Source organism: Stereum hirsutum (genome assembly GCF_000264905.1).
Source record: "Stereum hirsutum FP-91666 SS1 unplaced genomic scaffold STEHIscaffold_18, whole genome shotgun sequence".
NCBI classification, from domain to species: domain Eukaryota; kingdom Fungi; phylum Basidiomycota; class Agaricomycetes; order Russulales; family Stereaceae; genus Stereum; species Stereum hirsutum.
In genome coordinates, this window is record NW_006763148.1 from 1,360,928 (window position 1) to 1,384,413 (window position 23,486).

General features: G+C 52.9%; 7 protein-coding genes across 7 annotated transcripts; 3 read left to right on the plus strand and 4 right to left on the minus strand.

Annotated features, from left to right (window-relative positions):
* Positions 1-47: 47 nt before the first annotated feature.
* Positions 48-2,944, plus strand: STEHIDRAFT_67000 (DUF803-domain-containing protein; the record flags this gene model as incomplete). The annotated part of the gene is made up of 15 exons (XM_007309525.1): positions 48-146; positions 200-328; positions 381-405; positions 458-490; positions 543-571; positions 624-728; positions 793-820; positions 874-1,000; positions 1,074-1,194; positions 1,263-1,314; positions 1,372-1,419; positions 1,533-1,577; positions 1,643-1,671; positions 1,760-2,072; positions 2,112-2,944. The coding sequence occupies 15 exons, from the start codon at positions 48-50 to the stop codon at positions 2,942-2,944; spliced, it is 2,016 nt and encodes a 671-aa protein (XP_007309587.1).
* Positions 2,945-3,790: 846 nt separating this feature from the next.
* STEHIDRAFT_162302 (uncharacterized protein) lies at positions 3,791-5,041 on the minus strand (the record flags this gene model as incomplete). Its single annotated transcript, XM_007309903.1, has 2 exons — positions 3,791-4,213; positions 4,280-5,041. The coding sequence occupies 2 exons, from the start codon at positions 5,039-5,041 to the stop codon at positions 3,791-3,793; spliced, it is 1,185 nt and encodes a 394-aa protein (XP_007309965.1).
* A 940-nt stretch (positions 5,042-5,981) lies between these two features.
* STEHIDRAFT_86695 (uncharacterized protein) lies at positions 5,982-10,489 on the minus strand (the record flags this gene model as incomplete). Its single annotated transcript, XM_007309904.1, has 7 exons — positions 5,982-6,656; positions 6,727-8,192; positions 8,260-9,461; positions 9,511-9,611; positions 9,666-9,859; positions 9,910-10,161; positions 10,227-10,489. The coding sequence occupies 7 exons, from the start codon at positions 10,487-10,489 to the stop codon at positions 6,523-6,525; spliced, it is 3,612 nt and encodes a 1,203-aa protein (XP_007309966.1). The 3' UTR covers positions 5,982-6,522.
* A 392-nt stretch (positions 10,490-10,881) lies between these two features.
* Positions 10,882-13,599, plus strand: STEHIDRAFT_172291 (uncharacterized protein; the record flags this gene model as incomplete). Its single annotated transcript, XM_007309905.1, has 6 exons — positions 10,882-10,944; positions 10,995-11,050; positions 11,100-11,178; positions 11,238-12,978; positions 13,047-13,129; positions 13,195-13,599. The coding sequence occupies 6 exons, from the start codon at positions 10,882-10,884 to the stop codon at positions 13,384-13,386; spliced, it is 2,214 nt and encodes a 737-aa protein (XP_007309967.1). The 3' UTR covers positions 13,387-13,599.
* Positions 13,600-13,829: 230 nt separating this feature from the next.
* STEHIDRAFT_86698 (RabGAP/TBC) lies at positions 13,830-16,141 on the minus strand. Its single transcript, XM_007309906.1, has 8 exons — positions 15,613-16,141; positions 15,356-15,559; positions 15,231-15,301; positions 14,972-15,166; positions 14,802-14,916; positions 14,410-14,720; positions 14,248-14,343; positions 13,830-14,176 (listed from the first exon to the last, which is right to left on the minus strand). Exons 1-8 carry the CDS (start codon positions 15,713-15,715, stop codon positions 14,045-14,047), a joined length of 1,227 nt encoding a protein of 408 aa, XP_007309968.1. The 5' UTR covers positions 15,716-16,141; the 3' UTR covers positions 13,830-14,044.
* An 813-nt stretch (positions 16,142-16,954) lies between these two features.
* STEHIDRAFT_134933 (uncharacterized protein) lies at positions 16,955-18,298 on the minus strand (the record flags this gene model as incomplete). The annotated part of the gene is made up of 2 exons (XM_007309907.1): positions 16,955-17,368; positions 17,435-18,298. The coding sequence occupies 2 exons, from the start codon at positions 18,296-18,298 to the stop codon at positions 16,955-16,957; spliced, it is 1,278 nt and encodes a 425-aa protein (XP_007309969.1).
* Positions 18,299-20,022: 1,724 nt separating this feature from the next.
* STEHIDRAFT_134934 (uncharacterized protein) lies at positions 20,023-23,486 on the plus strand (the record flags this gene model as incomplete). Its single annotated transcript, XM_007309908.1, has 10 exons — positions 20,023-20,331; positions 20,415-20,762; positions 20,818-20,907; positions 20,965-21,033; positions 21,100-21,291; positions 21,343-21,600; positions 21,657-21,956; positions 22,020-22,106; positions 22,165-22,430; positions 22,484-23,486. 10 exons carry the CDS (start codon positions 20,023-20,025, stop codon positions 23,484-23,486), a joined length of 2,922 nt encoding a protein of 973 aa, XP_007309970.1.

Here is a 23,486-nt window from a genome sequence, read left to right on the forward strand (position 1 = left end):
ACCGTGACGCATATCCAACGTCGACCGCAGCTCTTTCCATCTCGTCCATGTCCTCCTCAGCGTCGTCGTCTGCGACGTCGACGTCCTCAGCATCCGCCTCAGCAACCTCCTCCTCAAGCACTCTCCAAGCACCCGCAAGTCTCAAGGTCAGCCATAACCGTCCGTCTCCAGGAACAGACATGTCATTCTCCTTCTGCAGATCGTCGGTATCATCCTCGCTATACTCAGCGGCCTCCTCATAGGCACCAGTTTTGTATTCAAGAAAAAGGGACTACTCAGCTCGCAGGCCGGGCATGTTGCAGGCGAGGGTGTTGCCTACCTCAAATCAGTCTGTACATTCCACTCCTTTCGTTCGCCCAGTGCGCTCACCCTCTCAACAGTGGCTATGGTGGACGGGAATGATAAGTACGCGGGCACTCCATCGCCCACCTATTTCAATGCTTATGTCGTGCTCCAGTGATGATAGCAGGCGAACTATGTAACTTCGCAGGTCGGAAGTCCTCTCACTCTCTCGCCTTCTTAGCTCATATATATCCCTCCAGCATATGCTTTCATCGAAGCTCTCGTGGTCGTATGTCCTCTCGACGATTTCGAGACAAATCATGCATCTCATATCCTTTCAGACCCCCCTCGGAGCAATCTCCGTAGTCGTATCGGCCATGCTTTCCTCCCTTATTCTCAAAGAGAAATTGACATTCTTTGGCTGGCTCGGCTGCGGTCTCTGCATTGTGCGCCCTGCTCACTCTCCATACCTTTCCACCGCCTTACACGTATTTCCATTGTCTGTTCCAGATTGGATCCACGGTCATTGCCCTTAATGGTTCGTATATTCTTTCCCCTCCTCAGCCTCTCTTCACCATCTTCACGCCACAGGTCCCCAGGAGGCTTCCGTAGGCCAAATCACAGAGTTTGAAAAGCTGTTTATTGCCCCGGGCTTCCTGGTCTACATCAGCGTCCTCTTCGCCATCTCCTTCTCCATCATGTTCTACTTCGGCCCCAAGTAAGTCCTGTTCACACACCCGCGTTCGCCGCACCCATCTGTTCTACTCCTCCCCTAACACTGCCTTCATCAGGCATGGATCCAAGAATATGATCTGGTACATCTCCGTCTGCAGTATGATCGGTGGTATCAGTGTCAGTGTCACAACTGGGCTGGGTTCCGCCATCGTCACCACCGCTCTAGGCGACAATCAGGTATGGGCCACACGTTATGCTGCGCACCCTGCGCTTGCCTTCCTCGCGGTGCTGACTGTTGCGGATAGTTCAAGCACTGGTTCATGTACTTTTTGCTGGTTTTCGTGGCCGTGACGCTAGGTAAGCCTCCTGCGCGTCCCGTTGGCGTCTGCTGCCCACTCAATCTGTTTTACTCAGTCACGGAGGTATTTTATCTCAACAAAGCACTGGCTTTGTTCAACACCGGTGGGCCCATCATCGTACTCCGGGTTCAACCTGCAGTGACTGACGCACGCTCACCGTTCCGTTTCATTAGCCATGGGTAAGTCTCGTTTCCGTCGGACTGCGGTCTCCAAAAGCTATGCTGAACACTTCTCCAGTCACACCCACGTACTACGTCATTTGTAAGCGGCTTTCTTCCCCGTCTGCTTCCCCTTCAAACCATCTAACCGATGTACCCATTCCAAAGTTACGTTCTGTTCAATGGTCACCACGGTGGTACGTGCATCACTCACAGCCTCCCAACTATCCGCTATGGCTCGCCGCGAGACCCATATTTGCCCGCTCAATACGCTTTCCACATTAGGTTCTCTTCCAAGGCCTCAAGTCTAGCGCGTCTCAGATTATCACTATCGTCATGGGTTTCGCAACGATTTGCGTCGGCATCACGATCCTCCAGATGTCCAAAGTTGATCCCACAGAACTCAAGACGCTCGACCGGCGCTCGACCATTCTCCTCCAGGCTGCACGACACAACACCGAAGCCATGGACGAAAAGTCCGTCATTGGGATGGAAGATCCGGGCATCGACACGTTACGGGGTTCGTTCGGTACGATGGGAAGCATTATACGTGCACGGAGCGCGAGGAGGATGAGTCAGAATTCGAGACTGTCGGGGAGTAGATTTGGTAGCGGCGGGAGAAGCAGCGATGCGGAAGCGCCTTCTTCACCCATACAGGATCAATACTCTGGAATGAAACGCCATCAGCTATGGGACGCTCCCGTGCCACGGTCGAATTCCTTCCAACTCGCCGGACGTGCTGGGTCCGATCCAGATTTGGAGAGGATGTCGACGACGAGTAGTACGCCCCGAGACCGGAAGCAGACGATCAAGTTTGGGGATCAGGACGTCGTGCATCAGTATCGACCGACTGGACAAGGCGGAAACACTATCGACGACGCGGCCACTCACGAACACCGACTGGCACACCATGGACTCAGTTCGCCGCCTTTACCGCCTTTGCCTGACAGTGCGGCGCGCGACCGGTCCATATCCAGTTTGATTGAGGGGGGGAGTCCGAACGCGAGCGGGTCGAATGTCGCGCTTTATGCGCCGAGCGATGCGGATCCGCCACTGAGGACTGCGCCTGCGAATCTGGGACCGGGAGCGCCTTATGGGCAGTATTCGGATCCGTTCTCGTCAACGGCGTCGAATTTGAGTTCGTACCCTAGTTCGAGCATGGACGACGATGAACGTGAACGGGCGCATTCGCATCGACGGTTATTTGAGAGGGGTTCGACTTCGTCTTCGCGTCGGGACTCGAGTAGGGGCGTGAAGAATTATCCGAAGATACGGGGTTCTGAGGAGGAGGAAGAGAGGCAGAGGTTGGTGGGGGTGAAGAGCGATGATGAGGATGAGTTCACGGGTGGAGTGAGTCCGGCAGATACTCTGGACAGTCAGGCTACGATAGGGGGCCAGGAGGCGATGAGTCCTGAGATTCAGCACATGGGGATTCGGTTAGTGGATAGGGGGACAGGGAGCAGGTTCTAAGGAGTGCTTGGGAGGCAAAGGAGGAGGACCGGATTGTTATGATTATGAGTAACGAATGAACGCGGTCGGTGGTGGTGGCGATGTTATTGCGCGCGATGGCGCACACGGTTGGACTACTACCTTGTTATACATCCTTTCGAACTCTGAGCTATGTATATAATCTCTCCCCTCCTCCTCTTTCCTCGTCGCTCTTGTACATCTCATTTTACTTATTTCTTCTCGTTCGCTCGTTCGCTCGTTCCCGCTTTCTCTTCTTGCTTCTCGCTCTCTTTCTCTGGATTCACGATGTGGAGGACGATTTCTCGTTTTGATCTCTCTGGTACTATACCTATCTCGTCCTGTTGTTGTCTTACCCCTCCCTCTGTGACTCTATCATCACGGCTCACTTTCGTTCTTTCGCACCCTCACTCTCCATCTTTGTCGAGTCAAGCCACATGACGACTCGTGAACTTGCCATTGCTAGTCTTGAGCGGTACAATACACTATTTGATGTACACCCTCGGCCTTCATATCATACTGTAGTTTGTCCCTCGAGCGAATGCATTCTCGTGGTCGTTGACGTTGATCGCCAGTGATTCATGATCTCAGGCGGGCAGTGGGATAAGTATTATAATAGTGAAGACTCAGTCTGGTGAAGACTACTAAAGTATCTCGAGGTTCGTAGAGGTAGGCATAGGTAATAGGAGGGCATAATCGCAGCGTAATATATGGATCTCTAAGTTGATCTATGAACGGGATGCATAATGAAGGAGAGACGGGCATAAACGATGTGTTGCAATAGACATCATAAGTGGCGAAAAGGAGACAGTCTGAAGAGAGAGCAAGTAAAAAGGAATTATTCACGATCTACCAAGAGTCATATCCCTGCTCTAAGTCGCTCGTGCTGCAGTCGTAGTCCAAGTCTTCCGCAGTACTGACATACGGTTCACCAAACACAGTGTCGTACGCCTCCGGGAATGTCTCCTGGATATATTTCCAGTCAATCGTAGAACAGTCAACCGTGGACCAGTCAATCGTAGACAAGTCGAAGTCTTCAGCTTGAGCCTGAGCCTGAGCTGGGTCTTGTGCATGGAGAGCTGATTCGAATTGGGTGTCCGAGTTCGAGTCCCAAGCGGTGTTGATAGAGAGGAAGTAGTCCGCCCAGTGCTTGACTTCTTCATCGGACATTTTGTCGGTGGTCGCGTACAGTTGGTGGTTCAGGAGATCGAGGTCTTGAAATTCAGGCAGGGAGAGTTCGGGTATTTCTTCCTGTTGCAAGGTAGATACAGCCTGGAAAGGTGAGAGCGGGATGAGTGATAGAATCAGAGATAACAGGACTTGGGAAATATAACGTACCTGGCCAAAAGTTCTGTATTCATCCTTGCTCGGAAGGCTAGGAATTTCGAGTGTGGGATAGGGAAGTGTGTCGAGGGTGGGATAGGCAAGCGTGTCGGGGGTGAATTGTAGGTCTGTTGCAGACGGGTATGTAGTGTTCCCATAGTCGCATTGCGTGTCGGGCAGGCGAGGCAGCGGAAGAGAGAACGAACACGCCGAAGGACTGGGAACGAGAATAGGGGCAGCTCCTGGAGCGTCTAATGGGACGTCGAGGGCATCTGGGGGTGGGGTAGAACAAGGAATAGTGGTGTTGGTGGTCGATACGTTGGATATGGTATCCTCGGACGAGCATCGACTAGTCTCCGCCGAGTCAACTCCCCAGCTGTGGTTCGGAGTAGGAGTAGTTGAAGGGCAATCGGCCGATTGATTCGAGTCTTCGGGTCGCTCGTCGATACCTTCCACCCTGCTCTCTGCCTCCTCCTCCTCCGTAGCCCACACCCTCTTCTTTATCCCCTCCAAGCGCTGAAGTCGATATATCTGGCTCTCTTCCTCAGAGGGGTCATGGAGATGCGCTCGTTCAGCGTACGCCTTCCAAACTAACTTGTCGTCTTCCGTCATCTCTCTCCACAGCAAAGAGCTCGCGTTGGGGATGTTCACTCGCCAATTGGTCTTGGCAACATCCGATCTGAAGAGGATGAAAGGATTGCGGCTGGGACGGCGAGCAGAAGTAAAGTGCCCCTTCGTCCGACTGGCTCTCGAGCGTGTGGATCTGACAGGTGCCATTGCGAAGAAAGAGGTGGTGTGGATGTGGGATGATGTGGAGATGGGTGGATGAAGACCTACCGAGAGATGAGACGCACCTTAAATACTGCTGAGGGGCACCGGACATAAAGAGCTTTGTCGAAGAGAAAATGTTGGCACTGCGACGTCGATCTAGTTTCTAGGCTGCTCAAAGAGAAGCGGCCAACGCAATAGCCATGTCGAATATCATGGTGCCAGAGAGCTCACGAAGACTGGCCCGTTGCCAACAACGGACTTATCTTTGTCCTCACAGCCATCGAACGAGCTCGCTTTGTCGCATCGTCCTGCCTTCGATGCACACGATGACAGCCTGCCAATCTCGATCCTCGATACCGTCCGAACGTGATACACAGGATGATAGCTCAGAGTTGACCAGAGAGACAAAGCGCAGCGTTGAGCTATAGACCTCGAGCTGATGGCAAAAGATGCAGCGTGCCTCTTGTTGCTGGATATGGAAGGCTCGACATCGCGGACGTTGAAATTTGAATGAAATATACCCGTCCTTAGTAGCTCAGAACCAGCAAAGCGGCCAAGGTACAGGAAGACGACGAGCTTTGTTGGCCGGAAGCATGAAGTATGAGCTTGGATATTCGTCATCGTTTGCCATGCTCCTCGCCACGCAGTTGCCAGCGGACAGCCTGAGCACTTCCCGAGTCCTGGCGACAATTTTGGGCCTGCAAGTGCCGGTTGACAGCTCCTATGTATGTTGTTCATAAGTTTCTGATTATTGTGAACGAAGCGAGATGGTGTCAGGACTCACACTCAGATCCCTCTTACCAGCTCGCCACACATATGTGGCACAGCGTGGACACCACGCTCAAACTTTGCGCTTACCCTCGAATTCGTCCATTGAGGGTATTGACGAAAGTTGAGCCAACAGCCCAGTATAGAGCTCGTCGGCAGCAATCGAATGTAAAGGGTAGTATTCCAATAGACCTAGAGTCACAGTTAACATAAGCTTCACGCGGTACATTGTGTTGGCCGGAACCTGCACGACATAGGTCAGCAGCAAGGAAAAGAGTCGAAAGGAAGGACGATGGGAGGACGGTCAGTCTCGAGATTTAGACAACTTACGACAGAGAAGAAAGTAGGATACCACATAGAAAATGTCCACCAATTTGAGAAAGAGAAATCGAGAACGAGAACGTAAAGACCGAGAGGAGCACTCTAACGCGTACAAAAGGGGACGAAACAGACCGCGAAGGTAGGAGGTAAAGCATATAAACAAATGTTTGTTCCTGTATCATACGAAAGGTGAGGAGCATACGAGTAGTAATTGAATCGGGGTCAGAGAGGAAAGAAAAGAAAAGAAAGGTAAAGATTTAGGGAATCTACAACTCTTCCGTACCGGGTAGAATAAAAAATCCAACATGAAGGAGAACCGACGGGGGCTGAAACATCGCACATCTAAACAATACAACACCTTGGAGCACCATTCCTGGGCGCGCCGGGACTTCGGTTCCTCAGACGCGCAGGATCGCCTTCAGTGGCGTGACTGCTCTTGCTGAATGTACAGCGATGCGGACACAGTGAAAGAATGCCCAGAGTAAGGCCAGGAATAGGATGGGGATCCAGAACAAGACGAGCATGCGATCCTCTGAAGCACAACGAGAAAATCGCGTCAGCATGAGACTAAACAATTAATACGAGGAGAGAGTTTGCGTTACCTTTCTTCTGCAATTGACGTGCTTGAGGCTTCGCCGGACGGTAGCCATATGCATTCACCTCCTGATCAGTCAATTTCACAGTCTCATACTCCGGCCTCCTGCTAGCAGTGAGACGCTCAGGAACGGCCGCCACATTCGACGGTCCAGCGACAGGCAAAGTCTCCTCCGGTGAATCCTCCACTAGAGCGGCTTTGGACTGACCAGAAGACTCAGCAGGGGCGCCGGTCTCATCGGTCGACCTCGGCGTATACATCGGGGGAGGATCGTAAGTCGGCGCTTCAGCTCCTACGGCTCGCTGTTGCATCAGCAAGCCTTGCATTGTCCACTTCTCCCAGAACGCTCTCCACTCCTGCGGACTGGCCAGAGCGCGGATGGAACCTTTGGGAGATTGATCTAGACCCTCGGGAGCAACACCCTCCACAACACCCTCCCGTTTTCCATCGCCTCGGAAGGAGGTGGGCCAGGGCACATAAACTGGGAAGACCATAGGGATGTTGTTGAGTGCAGCCCAAGGGACTCCGGGCATGTTGGGAAGATGCGGGAGGGGTAGATGTGGCATGAGGCCTTGTTGCGTGGCCTGAACACGAGCGAGCGTACGATGAATCGTTTCCAGGAAGGAGGCGGCTTGTTTCTCGTCGACAATAGCGGGAGGTGGCGGCAGTGCTTTCCCATCTAGCGAAGTGGTGGTGGCGGCAATCTCCGCGTTAGGCTTCGACTTTGTAACTACGTCCGAGTCAGAGGGTTCGGAAGTCAAGGGATCGACCTCACGTCGGACCAGACGTCCAGTACGGCGAATAACAGAGTTGCGAGGGCGAATGTGAATTTCTTCCTCGGACTCTTCTTCGGCGTCGCCCCACCTTGATTCATCTTCGTCGACATCCTCTTCGAGTGAAAGCTGCTCGTCGTCGCCGATATGGTCTAGATCATCGAGGTCAAACGATGCGATTTCCTGCGCCGTCTTTCCAAGCGCGTCCACGATCTCTACATCCGCGCCTGCCTGGATGAGTACCTTCGCACACTCCTTAGCGCCAACGAAACCAGCGACATGCAATGCGGTATACCCGTTCCTGTCCCGTACGTCCAAATCGATTTCGTGCATGACAAGGAACTTGATGAGCGCCGGATACCGCAGGAACGTGGCGACATGGAGCAGGGTCTGTCCGCTTTGAGTCTGGTGCGAGATAGCTGAGGCGAGTGATACCGAGTGCGAGGAGGTTCCCATATTGACGTCGAGAAGGGAAAGAAGCTTGATCACCAGTCTTTCCAATTCTTGGCCAAAGCTGCGCCCGTGAAGCAGAGTATTGAGGTCCAAGGCCAGCGCGTTCGAGACGAAGCTCATGGTGTTGTTCGAGTTAGAGTCCGCGCTACTGTCTCCTGCGGGCCCCACGATACGCATAGCGACACTCTTCGCATCTTCCAACTTGCCAGTCATCTTGAGACCGACGACCTGGAGGGCCAGCTCCATCCTAAAATAGGTAGAAGATGAGTGAGGTTATTCCTAACTGCGATCGTCAGATAACGGGGCAGGCTTACAATGCTCGGTCCGACTCATCCGTATATGTGAACAAACAAGGAGGCGTCCCATCCTCGTCCTTCTCAATTCCGTTAAACCACACCGCCACAACCCCAGAGCATATCCTGGGCGGCAAGATGCATACCAACGTGTTGTCGCTCCACCTTTGCGTCGAACTCGCCACGACGTCCCCGAACAGACAATCAAGCTGTACGGATGGATGGAAGTTTGAACCGAGTACCGTAACTTCAATGCCCCCATATGTCGGGCCTGAAGAAGGTATAAGACGGCTGATCTTCGGCTTGGGTAAGATTGGAACGGGCGGTGGTGGGTCCGAATGGAAGAACATGAACGGCATGGGTTGAAGAGCCACTGGAGCTGCGAGCATCGGTTGAGAGACGGCTTCCGGGGATGAAGGGTCTGACGCCATGAAAGATGAAGGGGAGACAGTGCGTTGGATGGCGGGATCCACCTCGAACTGCCCTTGGTAAGTCTGCATGTCTTCGGAGCCAATACCAGAGTCATGATCGTTCGGAGAAGAGACATGATTGCTGGGAGACGGATTGAAGGACTCCACATGCTGGAAGATGAAGCTGTTGCTGCCGATGGGAGGAGTAGAAGGCGCTGTATGCGTGAACTGACTTGGTGGACCGGAATTGATGAATTGGGGGGTCACGGTCCTCGTGGGTAGCGCAGAACTGAAAGCAGACGGGGAGTTTGAGTGGGCCGCACTGGTCTTGCGAGTCGGTCGCGATCCAGGACCGCCCTTGATTCGCTTCTTGCTCTGCTCCGAAGCATCAGCGAGCTTCCGTTTAACAGGACCCGTATTTTCCGCGCCATCGCCCTGCGAGGAAAATCGGGGCCAGTCGCCGTCGAGTTCGAGGGTCGTGGATGATTTGGAAAGCGCTCCGGTGCTCTTGTGGTCGTCCGTGATCATGATTGGAGGACTGACACCAGTTCCCACGATCCGACCTTGGTGGTCTAGCATTGTAAAGCGGACGTTGAAACCAACTTTCTCCTTGTGATGGCGACAATAACAGGTTATCCGAAGGGGGAGGACGGCGGATCCGGTGGAATAATCGAGCACCTGGGGGCAATTGAATTGAATAATACTAAAGGTACCTCCGGTCTTGCCCTCACAAACGTCGTCAACATCTGGGGATTCGCTGTCAGAACGTGGGGGTCGAACGCGAGCAGCAATTTTGCGGGCCACACGCTTAGCCTGGAAATGTGATTAGCTGTGAAGTTATTGAGAACCGCGACGAGCTTACTTCTCGATTTTGACAATTTGAGCAGCAAAGAACGCGCATGTGCGGGGAAGTAGCACAGTTCACCTCGACCGTTAGGTAGAGCGTCTCCTCGGGCGTAGGTTCTGCAAAGAAGTTGAGCCGTCCTGCTCGATAAAAGATGAGTGGAAGGTACAGACCTATCTTCCCCTCCTTACGCGTTCGTTTCTTCGTCGCTGTGCCCTTTGGGAGCTGCAACCACTTCCACGAGCCTACACGGTCGTACTGACCACTTGACGAACTCGCGTGCGCCAGATCGACAGTGACGCGAACTTGAGTCTCTACGCGAGACTTCGTGCCGGCTGATGGGATGCTCGGCAAGACGACAGGGAGACTGCAGAACTTTTAACATACACGAACTGATCGCAGGTTTTATGAACGTACTTTGAGCATGATTCTTTCGGTGGGTATACCACGGTCTGAGAGGCAGCAGAAACGTTGCGCTTACGAGGTTGCGAGGCAGGAGGGGGGATGGGTTTAGTCTGAGGAACGTGTTCGGGGGCAGGGAGAGTTGTCGGGACCGGGCACTCTTCTTTGAATATCATTTCCGAAGACTGTTCGGGAGATTGTGAAGAGTCCATGTCTTCCGACGGTGAAGAATGTGAAGTTTGGAACGGGAGGTTGCCAGAAGGCGAGCTTTCAATAGACGAGTCAGGACGCTTGCGAAAAAATAACTAAGGTATTTAGGGTCGAAGACGCACTCTTCGTAAACATGGGACTGTATCAGATCATCCAAAGATAGAATGTTTTCGTCCTCCTTTGAGTTCGAAGAAGAGCAGCTGAGGGAGGGGTCACCCCAGAGAGGAGAGGGGTCGCCTGAGGAAGGCTTGTCGTTCTGGAGGGAGAAGTACCAGGAGGTAAGGTCGGAGGGTTCAACAGCGACTGTGTCAAGCGAGTCTGAGGACGCGGGGGTCGCAGGCGACGGCGAGCGAGACGTTGCTGCCGTTGCGGACGACGAGGACATGGTAATGAGGGTTTCACGGTTTGGTAGAAAGCAAGTTAATGTTGCGCTCCTTCTCTCGTTCACTGGCTCACGACCGTGTGCGCCGATTGCCTCATTCAGCTGACGCTGCGGCGTCATCCCATTCGGCGGGATAACTACGTGTCGCTGTCCATTCTTCATGATTTATATCCCCTCTATTTGATGGGCAAATACATGGGGAGCCATACAGCTGAGCTTTATCATACTCAGACACAGATCTGTGGGGAGGGCGCTCCCCAGCTTTCCCAGTCGGGCTCCTCCATTTCGGCCCGTTCCGGCGGTGTCTGAAGGACCACGGGGGCTGCCGTCGGGCGCGTCTCGCGTTCCTCGCGTGGCAGCGCGACGCGTGAACCATCCTTCGAACAATCACTACAATGTCCAAACGGGCAGCAGAAAACCAGCTCAACCAACTCAATTATGACAAAGTCGAAGACGATGTATGCCATTTCTTCTATTGTAATCCAAACATAGCTCACCTTGTATATAGGACAACCCGGGGCAAGGCATCCAGGTCGCAGACGAGGCCACCCTCTCTCAACGAAAGTGCGCACACTCACTCTACGGCTCTAAGTCCATACTCATTCGTTTTCAGGATCAAGGGTCTTCCAAGGCGTATGGCACGCAGTCTAGCGCCCGAACCCTCGCCCACAATTTCTGCTGTGGCGGAGACCGTGCGTCCACCGCTTCATTATTGTCTTCCCTGTTCTGACCAACTGGTCTCTACGTGCAGCCAGCTACATCGTCTATGCCGAAACCCAGCACATTCACAGGTTTCGCAGGTTTCGGCTCATCGAGCACTCCGACTTTTGGCGCCAGCTCTGCTGCACCTTCAACTACTAGCTCCTTCAAACCTCCCGCTTCAAATCAGCCCTCTTTCTTTGGCTCCTCTACTGCTCCATCCGTCTCACCGTCAGCATCGAACGCTACCAAGGCGTTCGCCTCTTTCCTATCGTCACCTGCGCCTGCACCTTCGACTTCTACATCGTCAACAACCGCCGCACCGAAGCCTGTAACCAATGGCAAAAGTGAAGGGCCAGATCCAGCAGCTCTCAAATATTACACCTCTCTCCGCGGCTTGAACACTTCCTTTGTGTCTGCAATCTCAAAAGCGGTGGACAAGGATCCCTTCATCGACATTGCTGACCTATTCGAACAATACAAGAAACACCGAACTTCCGTGCAGAAGGAGTTCGACGACACGGCCAAGTCTGCTCCTTCTTCCTCCGCTCCCAAGACGAACGGCGTGAAACCCGCACCACCGTCTGCGCCTTCGGATTCCTCAACTGCCGATTCTTCTTCCAAACCTTCATCAGCAGCCATGCCCGCACCACCTGCCAGTTTTGCTGGCTTCGGTAACTTGTCATCCACTACAACGACGAAACCTGCCACCTCCACCCCAGGAGGCGGATTTACTCCTGCGAGTGGAACACCTTCTTCGTTCACCTTTGGTGCATCCGCGCCCGCACCCGCACCCGCACCCGCACCCGCACCCGCACCCGCACCCGCACCCGCACCCGCACCCGCACCCGCACCCGCACCTGCACCTGCACCTGCACCCAAACCTAAACCCAACGTCTCTGCAGCCTCATCGACACCTTCCACTACCACAGGCTCTAGCTCTGGCTCCGCGACCTCGAAGCCAATGTCAGGCTTCCAAGGGTTCACCTTCAAAGGCCCCGATTTCAAGGCCGACAGTGCAAATCCGTTCGCCGCACCCCCCAAGAAAGACTCGTCGTTCGCACTGACGATGTTCGGGAACGTTGCTGCTGGCAAGTCTGGTGGTGATTGCAAAGACAAAGAAGAAGACAAGAGCAAGATCGTCACGGAAGCCCCCATAAATCCTTTCACCATCGGCGGCCCCACCACTGGCACCACTTCCAATTTCTTTGGCAACGCCTCGGGTGCGGTGAATCCGTTTGCAGCACCGACGTCGCCTGACAAGAACACCGGGCTCTTCATGAATGCTAGTGCGGGGATGACTGCAGGGTCGGGATCGGCGACTGGGTTGGGATTGGGAAGGCCACCGGCGACGCCGCTGTTTGGAGGGTTCGGGAAGCCGCCGAGCGGGGGTGGAAGTATTGGGAACCCGGTAGGGTTTGGGTTCGGGTCTCCGAAGGCGGATGAGAGCTCGACGGCGGAGAAGAGCAAGAGTGGGTTTGCGTTCGGTGGCTTCGGTGGCGGTAGTGGTAGTGGTAGCGGAAGTGGATTCAAGGGATTCGGTTCGCAGGAGAGTAAGACGAAGACGGATGCGGAGGGCAAGAGTGAAGAGGCTAAGGGTGAACCGTCGGCGGCGGAAGGGGCGGATGCGACGACGGATGATAGCACGTCGTCCAAGGTTACGACTCCAATAGACCACGACGCGGAGGGCGCGGGAGAGGAGGACGAGGAGACGACATTCACCACGAAGGCCGCTGTATACAAGTTGTCGAAGGATAAGGAGGGTGTCCTCAAGTGGGCGAATTTGGGTACTGGTGAGTAGCAGAATTTTCGTTGTTCGCATCCTGCGTGTCCGCTAAATTAGGCTGATGGTGTCCCATAGGTATGCTGAGACTGAAGAAACACAAGGAGACGAGCGCGAGGAGGATTCTCCTCCGAAATAGCTCGACCGGCAGGATTCTTATTGTGCGCCCTCTTTCGTCGTTTCGTTTCTTCAGTTCATCTGATTCTAACTCTGACCACCCATACAGAACACATCTATCCGAAAGAACATCGAGCCGAAACTAGAACCCAAGCTCGACAAGGACAAGAAGGTCGTATCATTTACTGGCCGGGACGAGCAGGGTCTCCCAGCATCTTACAAGATCAAGGCACCTACCCCAGCCATCGCGGAGGAGATCCAAGATGCGTTGGACAGGGAGATTGGACTGGCCGAGTCGTAATTTGCTCGCATGTTCTGTCTTGATATGTGCTTGATTTCGTTGTGGCGATCGTATCTGGGGCCAACTGCTTTGACCTTTTCCTCTCTCTCCGTCTCTGTTCTCTTGCATTTTTCTACATACCTACAGCATAGTGTTCCACCGCTTGTCTGTGACAAAGGCCTGACACTCGTGGTATGAGCGGGTTGTATATTTGTTGTGGCGTGTCAATCAAATACGTGTCCAAACATAGTAGAGTCGTTTCTTTGTCTTTCGCTGGAGGTGATGGCCGCTGGATCCATGGACAGAGCGTGCCAAAACCTAGGTGCTCGAGCATGGAACGTCGACAATCGTGCGACGTAAGTGTTGGAAACCAAAGGTCCCGCACTAGGAGACGCGAGCTCTTGGATCGCAAGCACAGCTCATAAACGAGCTGCAAGGCTATGGATGCCATTGTATATGCAGAGATTGTTCGACTGTCTATGTATAAGTAGGATGAGTTCGAATTTCGGACTTTGATATCCCCCAAGAAATTACACTCCGGATGGTACAACTTTTCCTTTGATAATGCACAACGCCAGAGAGGGGAGGCTGGAATAAATAAAGGGGCGGATATGGACGAAAGTGCGTTAAGCCAATCTGAAAAGGATATCGATATGAGAAAGCAGACGGCTCCCGATGATCATTTGCCCGTAAAATGGCTCTGCGCGTTGGCCCATATCGAGTTGAGGACGAAGGCTTGACTGAGGAGCATCTCGATCTCGTGGTCCGTCCAGTCTTGCGTGGGTAGAGATTGGAGAAACATGATGATGCCCTGTTTGTTTTTCAACGTAGGTCGAGAATGTGTTAATGCAAGGACGGTTGGGTGAGGCTGGTAAGGCGTACCTGAAAGTCCATTTCGCGTAGTTTGTCACTCCAGCGGACGAGGAAAGCAGAGCAGACGTATAGGTGGAATTGTGAGAATGCGTCCGTCCCTTCGGCCTGTGCGTCCCAATCCACTCAATCAGCCATATTCTCACGAAGCCACAGAAACAAAATGTGCCTCACCAGATAGGTATCCCACATCCGAATGGTGTTTTTCACGCTGATCTCCCGCATCAACAAACAGTTCATCCACCTGAACGCAAACTGCATAAACTCGACTCCCTGCTTCCCCAGATGCTCATACAAGGGTACATCAATCCTGGCTACCAGTTCTGCCATGCGTTTGACAGAACGTTGTATACCTGGCTGAGAAGCGATGTAGTTGTCTTGAATTCCATCGAGGAGACGGGACAAGCACCAGAATGAGTCGGCTTCGAGGGCTGAGAGGACGTTGGGAGGTAGATGTGCTGGGTCGAAATACTCAGGATCTGAGTCTGATGGTAGTGATGAACGTAAGTCATATGGTATGGCAGGCATCGAACGAAAGAGAGGAGGGGATGGGCTGCAGGACGAACCGATATAAGCTCCGAGGAAGACTTGAAAGAAGGGGGTAACGAGATCATTGATGCCTTGCACATAGCCACTTGCAGGATGTCGGATGGCCCATACGTAGAGTATTCGTTCTAGACACTATGACAGAGGTTCAGGTGGATAGTCAGTGCGACGACAAGTCAGGGCTACATACCCGTTGTGTTGATGCATGCATCCACAATGGCACACCCGGTCTCGTACGCGGTACATCGATTTCGATTTGATGCCATATTTGCTGGTCAAGGCCTTCCCGTCCACGAGCGAAGGTCAACTCAACCAGAGAAAGGTATTCGCCTCGTTTTCGTTGCAAGACAGAGGAGCGTGCTGGAGATGGGAGGGGAAGATAACCCTAGTAGGGAAAGGAGACATGGACGGTAAATAACTACTGCAGGTCAAGGTAGAGAGAGACTCACGAGAAGGAGTTGCCATGCTAATGGGCGAAGATCATTGGGCACACCTTGCCATGCCAATCTGCGTAGGTCAGCTGTGGCGAAGAGTATGAGTGGCGTAAATATACAATGAAATATACTGAACGCACCCATATCAACATCCTCACGAAGTAGACACTGCACAAATTTATTTCGACGATTTGAGCGAATGGACCGATCGCGCAGCAGTTTCTCTGGGGATTCCGGGCGCCCCTGATCGCGCGGAGGAGATCTTGACCTTGAACGCAGTGGAGAGTAGGATGAGGAAGAGTGCGCTCGTTTTGTGGATATCCTTCGGATGAGATGGAGTGGATCTAGAGGATGAATGAAGAGTGCAGGGAGGAAGTGAAGAAGCAGATAGACATACCATTGACGATCTCCTCCGCATCCTCGCGAACGGTACTAATAGGCATGGACTTCATGGACGTGAACGGTTCTGAGAAATCGGGATCCATGTCTCCAACGACCATCTCGCCATCAACATCATGAACCTCCTCTACTTCTCCCTCGTGAGGCTTCCCGACGGCACTTGTCTCCTTGCCCTCTGTACTAGACCTAGATGATTGCTGACCAGATTTCTGTACCAGTGTCCATCCGTTCTTCGACGGCCTCGCTGCGGTTTGTTCCTGTTCCTGTTTTGGTGGATACGAGCTGGGTGCTGAAACATGGGTGTACGAGAAAGCAAGGGTCGATGATGAGCTATTACTTGATGGACGGGGAACGTTGACCGCTTTGGGAGAAGAGGTCAATGTAGAGGCCGGTGGAGAGCGTGGCCAAGCGCCTGCGGTTTGTGTGTTCGTCGATGGAGAGTCCGAGTCTGAGCCGGAGTCCCATGCATCTTCTTCAGCCCAGGAGTAGGAAAGATACGAGGACGGGTTGAGACCGATATGCGGTCGTGTCGGCGGAGGGCGGGCGGTCATCGTGCAAGACGTCTTGCTCGTCTCTCGCCACGATTGCCTTCAAGTGCCTCTCTCACCACGGCACTCCCCGGGGTCCCTTCTCAGGGTATATAATCCTGCCTTCCTCGCTTTTCTTCTTCTTCCACAACGCACCTCTAGTCAAATTACAGGCCTCGTCTCTCTTCCTCGACGGGTCTGTGCCAAAACAGGGCGGACAACAATTTCGGTCGTCTTAGTGCTCGATGCTCTGTGTCACGCTTGCCTGTCTGTTTTTTCAAGAGAGGGGAGCAGAGCCGGTGGTTCGTACATTCTCTGTCGTGTTACCTTCCGTCGCGTTCGTATCTTGCAATATACTTTGTTCTTTCGTACATTTTTCATATCTACGAGTGCGATGGATCCATCACTGCCAAGGTAGTCAGGCAGGAATCAGTCTTCCACTTGTGACTTATGCGAGGTAATTGAGGGGTGGTCAATGTGAATGAGGAAGAAACCTAATATGTACCAGGAACGTACGAAAGCGATATCCGCAGTAGGCAGCCCAGTGAACAATGATTCGCCGAAAACGAACACGACGATAACCAAGAACGAAAGCATGAAGAATGAAAGCATGAGACATAGCAACAACGCATACCCAGAGAAAATAAATCGTGATGGTCATGATGGGTCGTACAACAGAACTCTACTTGTACACTGAACCGGCCGACAAGATGTCCTTTGCTGAGTATGAAGGTGAGGTATAAAAGGCCATGACCAACGAGAGCCGAAGGAGAAAAATACAAGATACAACAACCTGGGGGTCACCCAACCCATTCACTCCGTAATTACACGGCGTTTGGACCGGTCCCTCAGCGTATAGGTGAGGAAGTAATCCAACGGAGCATCCGGATCTATATTTTTGAAGCAGTCATCCGAAGCCCCGTTCACCCTCTTGTCGAACCGCGCCTTGCCCGTCGCTGTGTCCCGAATCCAAGCCCTGGACTGGCACCTGCGCAATGAGATGAAGAGTTTGAGGCTGGAGCACGCGTTCATCATAGCTTGGGCGTAACGCTGCGTCTTGTCGAAGCTTTCTTCGTCGTCGTCCGTGTCGATGGAGAAGCCGGAGTCGGTCGTGTCAAAGTCCTCGTCTTCGTTGCGCGAATCCCACAGCGGCGCCCAGACGAGGACTTCCAGCTTGTGGAGATACTTCCCGATGACGTCTTTCAGACGCTTGTTTTCTCCGCGTGACTGAGAGAATCGAGAAGACCGGTTAGTAAACGCCTCGGAGATCAACGAACGAAATGAGGAACTTACGAAATCGACTTCGTCGTAAATGGCGAGGTAACGCAGGTGAGGGGCGCTCGGAGCGAAGAGCTTGACCATGGACGAAATGGAAGGAAACTCATCGACGACGGGCCCCGCCAGCCTCGACAGACAGAGACATCTCAAACTCCCCCCCAGGGGCGCGATTGACCGAGCAGCGGCGTACGCGTCCACGACGGACAGGTCCCAGATCTTGACTAGGAGATGAGTAATCAAGGGATATGGCGCCTTCATCCCCCACAGAGTATGTGGTGGAACATGAAGGGTATCAAGTTGTGTGTTTTTGGTCGACATTTCCGGTACGGAGTCCGCGTTGGCCGGAGCGCCACCGACGTGGATGAACTCGCGCAGGTACGGCTGGGTGCTCAGGAAGTCGACGAGCCCTTGACCCCATGAGAAATGGCAGCGGTAACGTTCGAGTATGAATGGAACATTGTCGAGGACCCAGTAATCGTTTTTCCCGACGACCCAGTCCGCCGTCCTAAAGACATTCTTGTCGAATGGCCCCTCACTGATTGCGAGATCAGTCAGGTTGGGGAGTAGTTTCAACATCTCAGCGACGAGTTCGGTGTCGCCAGGTTGTTTGGGACGGTGCCCGGCGGCGGTGAATTCGAGTCGACGAATGAGTGCTCCAAGGGCCGGACGGGAGATGATTGCTTTGCAGAAAAAGAGGAGTCGAGAGTGAGGGACGTTCACTTTGGTGTACATGATGCGCTCTGTTTCAGTTCTCCAAGTTCGACAGACCCGAAGGAGGATGCAGGTCCTGGCGAGATAGCTGTCATAGGAGTCGGCAACATATTCGATGATTGGCCGGTAGAGCTCGAAGGGAATTTGTGGGGAGATCGGTGTAGTCATCGCTGGAGGAAACCTGGAAAGGGAGTCAAGAGAAGCCATTGCCGATGTCAGTATTCTGGGCGTGGAGGGAAGTCAGAGAGAATGATGACTTCAGAGGCGCACCGATGAATGATCAGAGCTCAGGGATGGTCGAGGCTTAGGCTTCGCGTTTCAAGCTATTGTTCCGACATTCAGCAGATTATATCGAGAAGGGGAACGAGATGGGAGCGATGGACATGATGAACAAGCAAGTCAGACGCATGCTCAACAGTAAAGGCATATAATACGCACGTACTTCGGAACAGTTGGGTCTGGCTGCGTGGAGGGCGGGGGTGTTGGGTGACCGAGAGAGATGGGCGTCCTTGCGACTGTCTCTTATATCATGCGAGGGCCCGAGTCCAACGTGGATGTCGATGAGCCAGGACCTGGGACAAGGCGAGGAATAGGGCAAAATAGGGATCCATAAGAGATACAAAGGACGGGAAGCACGGCAAACGCGCTACAGAAGAGAACCCAAAGCCCTAGAGCGCGACAGGCTTAGATAAACCCACCATCTGTTCACTTTGTTGTTGTTCTGCTCTCACCTCACGAGGTCAGGAAGCCTCCCTGCCGGCACTCATTCCGCAGAAGAGATCTGATTGACGCCGACTGCCTATAACATGATGTACGAACCGTGGCCATTTCAGTACTATTTTACCCACCAGAAGGAAGATGAGATGTCTGCATTGATAGAAGATAGGTGAACTTCAGCATGACTATCCTGCATCCTATGCACATTCGAGCCAGGCTTTACGGTAGCATGGTGTGTTACCGTACACACCTGAGAAACGAAGACTGAGTAGCCGGGAACCCTTCAATTCTTCACTTCGAATGATCCAGTATCGGCTGCGGTGGCTAGTGCTGTTTAGCGCTGAGGATATGGTAGATGCTGGGAAGAGTTAAAGATGAGGGATACGCTGTGTGTAAGTTCCCACAGCACCGGTGCGGGTGTTTGGCCAGGGCCATTCAGCGTTCAGTGGCTGCCCTAGAGCGGATACCAATCAACGGTGAAATCTAGATGCGAAGATTTTAGGTACCATCCTGGCGTCCTTGATTGCTTTTTGCACGAGGCTCACCAGATGTGGTTCCTTCTGAGTTGTAAACAATTTTTGCAGATTTCTCCACTTGAACGCCACGACGGGCCGTGGCGTTCAAAAGGAGTCCGAGGACGAAACCGGCATTGCCGAGGGACCCTGAGGTTCGTTCATCACTGTTCATCCTGACCAGCTTTTCGACGTACCATTCCTGCATTAAGCTTCTGCTCTGTTCTCCAGCTTACCGCTGGTTCATCGGACGAGGCGATCCGGTGCAAAGAGTCGTTTAGAAGATGAACATCCTGCATTTAGTCCCCGCGAACCAAATTGGCAATTGGCACCCCTAATGTGAAAAGTCGATGACAAGCACCGCCAAATGGTAATCCGTGAAAATTTGTCGGCCTAACGACCGGGCGACGAGCTCGCTCTTTCCCCCACCATGTTGTGTTGACGACTTCATAGAGCCTTCGTTAGCGATCCTGGTTTGAGCGTACATTCTCTCGTCTAGTTTTGGAAGTTTCTGGCTTATTCACGGTATGAATCTCGGTTTTGGTGCTCATGTGTACGGTGCTCACCAACCGTCGGTCTCCATATATAGCGTACAAAGGACTTCGCCAGATCTGTTGTTGGCTCTTTTCTTTGCGCTCGAAGCTTACTTTCGGTCTTTCCACCATGCTCATGGAAGCCACCAAAATGTACTCCTCGATTGATCCTCCTCAACCCCAAGCTGGTCCTTCTTCCAAGCCTATTCGAAGGTGTCCACAAGCTCTCTGTGGTCACGCTATATTTCCTCCAAAATGGAAGTATGGCATATGTCCGACTTGCTTGGAGCAATTTCGCAACCCAACGAAGGCACAACAGGATGAGGCTCGCGCGAACGCGTCAAGGGCAGAGAGAGATTATAGGGGAAATAGTGCCGTAGCTTCAACGTCGAGGAATACGGACAGTAACGGGTACATGTCGCGTCCAGCTCTTGTAGTGGTGAGTTTACTATCGTTTTTCGCATGTGCTTCGTGTACTGCTTGCACATTTGCTATGAATCTCATGTTGCCCCTAAATCTCAGCCGTCGATGCCTCCGACCGTCCAATTGGCCCAGTGTTACTTCTGCACCACACGGATTATTGTGCCAATCGGCCACCATCCTTCTTCCGGACCGTTGGTCTGCGAGACGTGTTTTGCGTTAGCAGTTGTCCGACATCGAGAGCTCCAGCGTCAGCAAGAAATAAATCATTCGCCAAGAATACCCCAACAACCTGTCGTTCCTCCCGCCGTACCACATCTGCCGGCTTCGTACACGACACTTTCATTACCGGGCCCTCCAAACTCCACCGACGCTCCTCCACCACAGGTCACTACAACAGGTCATCAGCGCAGACATTCGATTGTCTCTGTTCCACCGGCAGAGCTCCAGGTGCGTTTCTTCGCACTGCTTCCATATTGGTGCCTCTATTCATACCTAATATCAGAGCCCTGAGCCGGAGGGTACGGCTTGTATATCTCGGTCCGTTAGGAGAAGCCATGAGACCGAAGGAAACACCAACGGCGCTTATACGGAGGTGACGATTGTTCCTTTGTTTAGGCAGCATTGGCGCTAACTCGCTAGTCTCGCGCAGCCCGCTACGGTCCTGCCGATTCCTGATGATGATATAAATCTCGACGGCCTGGTTCTGCAATACCCTGAAGTACGAGCTCACACCGTCGTTGCATCTATCCGTCTTGTCTCGAACTAACTTTTTCTTTACTTATAGGACGATGCCTTTGTACAGGACTCTTCGGACTTCCCCATGCTTGACGGCACCATGGACGCTGCGGTCGAGGCAAGCAGCGCACTTCCACCCCACTCCCAGTCGTACGACGCCCCAGAGGATTGGGGTAGTATGTCTGAGTTGACAGAGCTTTCTGACCTTGATTCCGATTCCGATTCCGACTCGTCTGATGATGTAAATGTTTTTCTTTCCACCGATGATTTCGCGTTCTCACACGATTTCTAGGTGCCACTATCTAGTATGCATCCTAACAGACCATCGGGCTTGAAAATTCGGCTTCGTATCCCTCCCGGATTTCGCTTCGAACAGCAACCCAGAATCTGTGCCCATCATTCTTGTAACTTGCCCGTCAAGCCCGGTTCCCGGTGGAAGCTCTGCGATTCCTGTCGAGCTCGATATCGACAGTACCAACGTCAACGCCTTGGTATCAAACGACCGCGCCTGGATAACAGTGAGGATGCCCAAATGTTGGGCGACGACAAGGTACGCCAGTTCTAGTTGCTCATCGTAGACGCCAGATTTTTACCCCCAACCGCTAGGCTATCCCTGATCTTGGTGTAAATTCTCGCAAATGTAGCGTCAAACACTGCCATAGACCGTTGCCGCCAGAGGGCGTTTATCATTGGAAGTTATGCTCCCAGTGTCGCACACGTTCACGTGCACAGAACAAACGCTCTCGTGCATTCGGGATACTACGGTCGGCAGAGGGAAAGACAGAAACCGAAATAAGGCGAGATGGCGGTTTGGCTCGATACCTGATCTCGAACTTCAAGAGGCAGAGCAAGTTGCGAAAGAAGTTAGGATTTGATGATACTAGCGGTGGCGAAAGCAAGACTGAGGTCTGTATTCTGCTCACTCACGGTCTCCCTTCGTTAGCATATGCTCAATCTACTCCATCTCAGAATAGCGCAGACAGCGGACGTGATCTCGATCCCAGTGCCTTGGATATCCCAGATGTCAAGGTACCAGAAGTAACTGTCGGGATGAAGGTATGTCCATGACGATTCGCCATTTCACGTATGTGCAGTCGTTTACACCAGTTTCCAGAGTCCCACGGCAAGCTTCCAAGATCTCAGCGAGTTACTGGGGACTATGCGAGCATATCTTTCCGATTTCTTGCACGCACAGCTCCAGTACATATCCCTTCGCAAACTGAAGGATGGAACCATAGAAGAACCACTGGAACCTTTCATCTTCTCCTTTGATGGAGAGTTTTCGATCTGCGCGCAGAACGCCCTGAAAACCGAGCAGACTCTGGTTCGGGTGGCGCACCTGATGAATGAGGTTCGGAGCACACTGGCGATTGAGTTCAAGTGAGTGATGTTTTATCTATTCACCAAATATCGTACTGATGTGCTCCCACCAGGCCCATGGCGCCTCCGATCCTCCGCGAGGGAGAACTCATCGCTCCGTTCGCCTGCATGCATACCTTCGCATTACCTATTCCAGTCTTCGACAGCGATATCCTTCAGACGCAGCAGAAAGAAGAAAATGGACAAGCCTCACCGGTGCTGGCATCTAGCTCAGAACAGGTCGCCGCACCGCGTGTCAGGTCAGAACCCCCCTGTTCATTGGCCTTGAACGCCGAAGATTCACTACGCTCTCGGAAACATCCTCCTCGTTTTGCCTCAGCCCCGCCGTCAACCGTCTCAGTTATGGCTTCATCCGCCTCAACGTCAGTTCTTGATGTGAATGAGGTCGATCAATCCCTCGGTGCTGAGAGTCTCTCGGTCGACCCGCCCTTATCACCTACACCGCCAAAGGAGCCATCTTTGCCCTCTCCGACTACTCTTCTTGAGGCCAAGCCCGTGACGGAGGCAATGCTTCCGCTCTACCACTCGCCGACCTCACCGATAATTCCACCTCTTCAACCGCACTATTCATCCATACCAGGCTCACTAGTTGCGGTCGCAGAAAGCGATCCCTCAACGTTCGAGGTTCAGATGGCGGAAGTTACGGTCCCAGGTGGCTCAGCCACTGTTGAGGTTCCGTCTGAGATTGTCAACGAAGGAAATGCGAATGTAGAATGTGATGAAAAGACTTTCGGTTCATCACACAGCAATATCCCTGTCTTACCACCGGCTCCCGACACCGATTCCGATTCCGACTCTTCGTCCGAAGAACCCTTAGCACGTCGTCTGAAATTGTTCACCGCGAAACCCAAGGACCTGACCAAAATCATGCTGCCCACTTCCACGCAGTCGTACGGTCATGGTCCCATTCCCGAGGCCCTTTCCTCACCAGCATCGCAGACGATCTTGCTCCCAAGGAAGTTGTCCGGAGAACTCGAGATCCGAGTCGCGGAGGATTGGAGTCATCCTTTCCTTGCGGGTCAGCGGACGACCGTGCGGTTGCGTTTGTTGGGTTGA

Excerpts from the sequence above, each read along its gene's own strand:
- STEHIDRAFT_86698 (XM_007309906.1), bottom strand. The coding sequence starts at position 15,715 with ATGGTCGTTGGAGACATGGATCCCGATTTCTCAGAACCGTTCACGTCC. Across the intron at positions 15,302-15,355 it reads TCGTGAGGATGTTGATATGG|CTGACCTACGCAGATTGGCA; the intron begins GTGCGTTCAGTA and ends TCTTCGCCACAG. Across the intron at positions 14,917-14,971 it reads TGCATGCATCAACACAACGG|TGTCTAGAACGAATACTCTA; the intron begins GTATGTAGCCCT and ends CCTCTGTCATAG.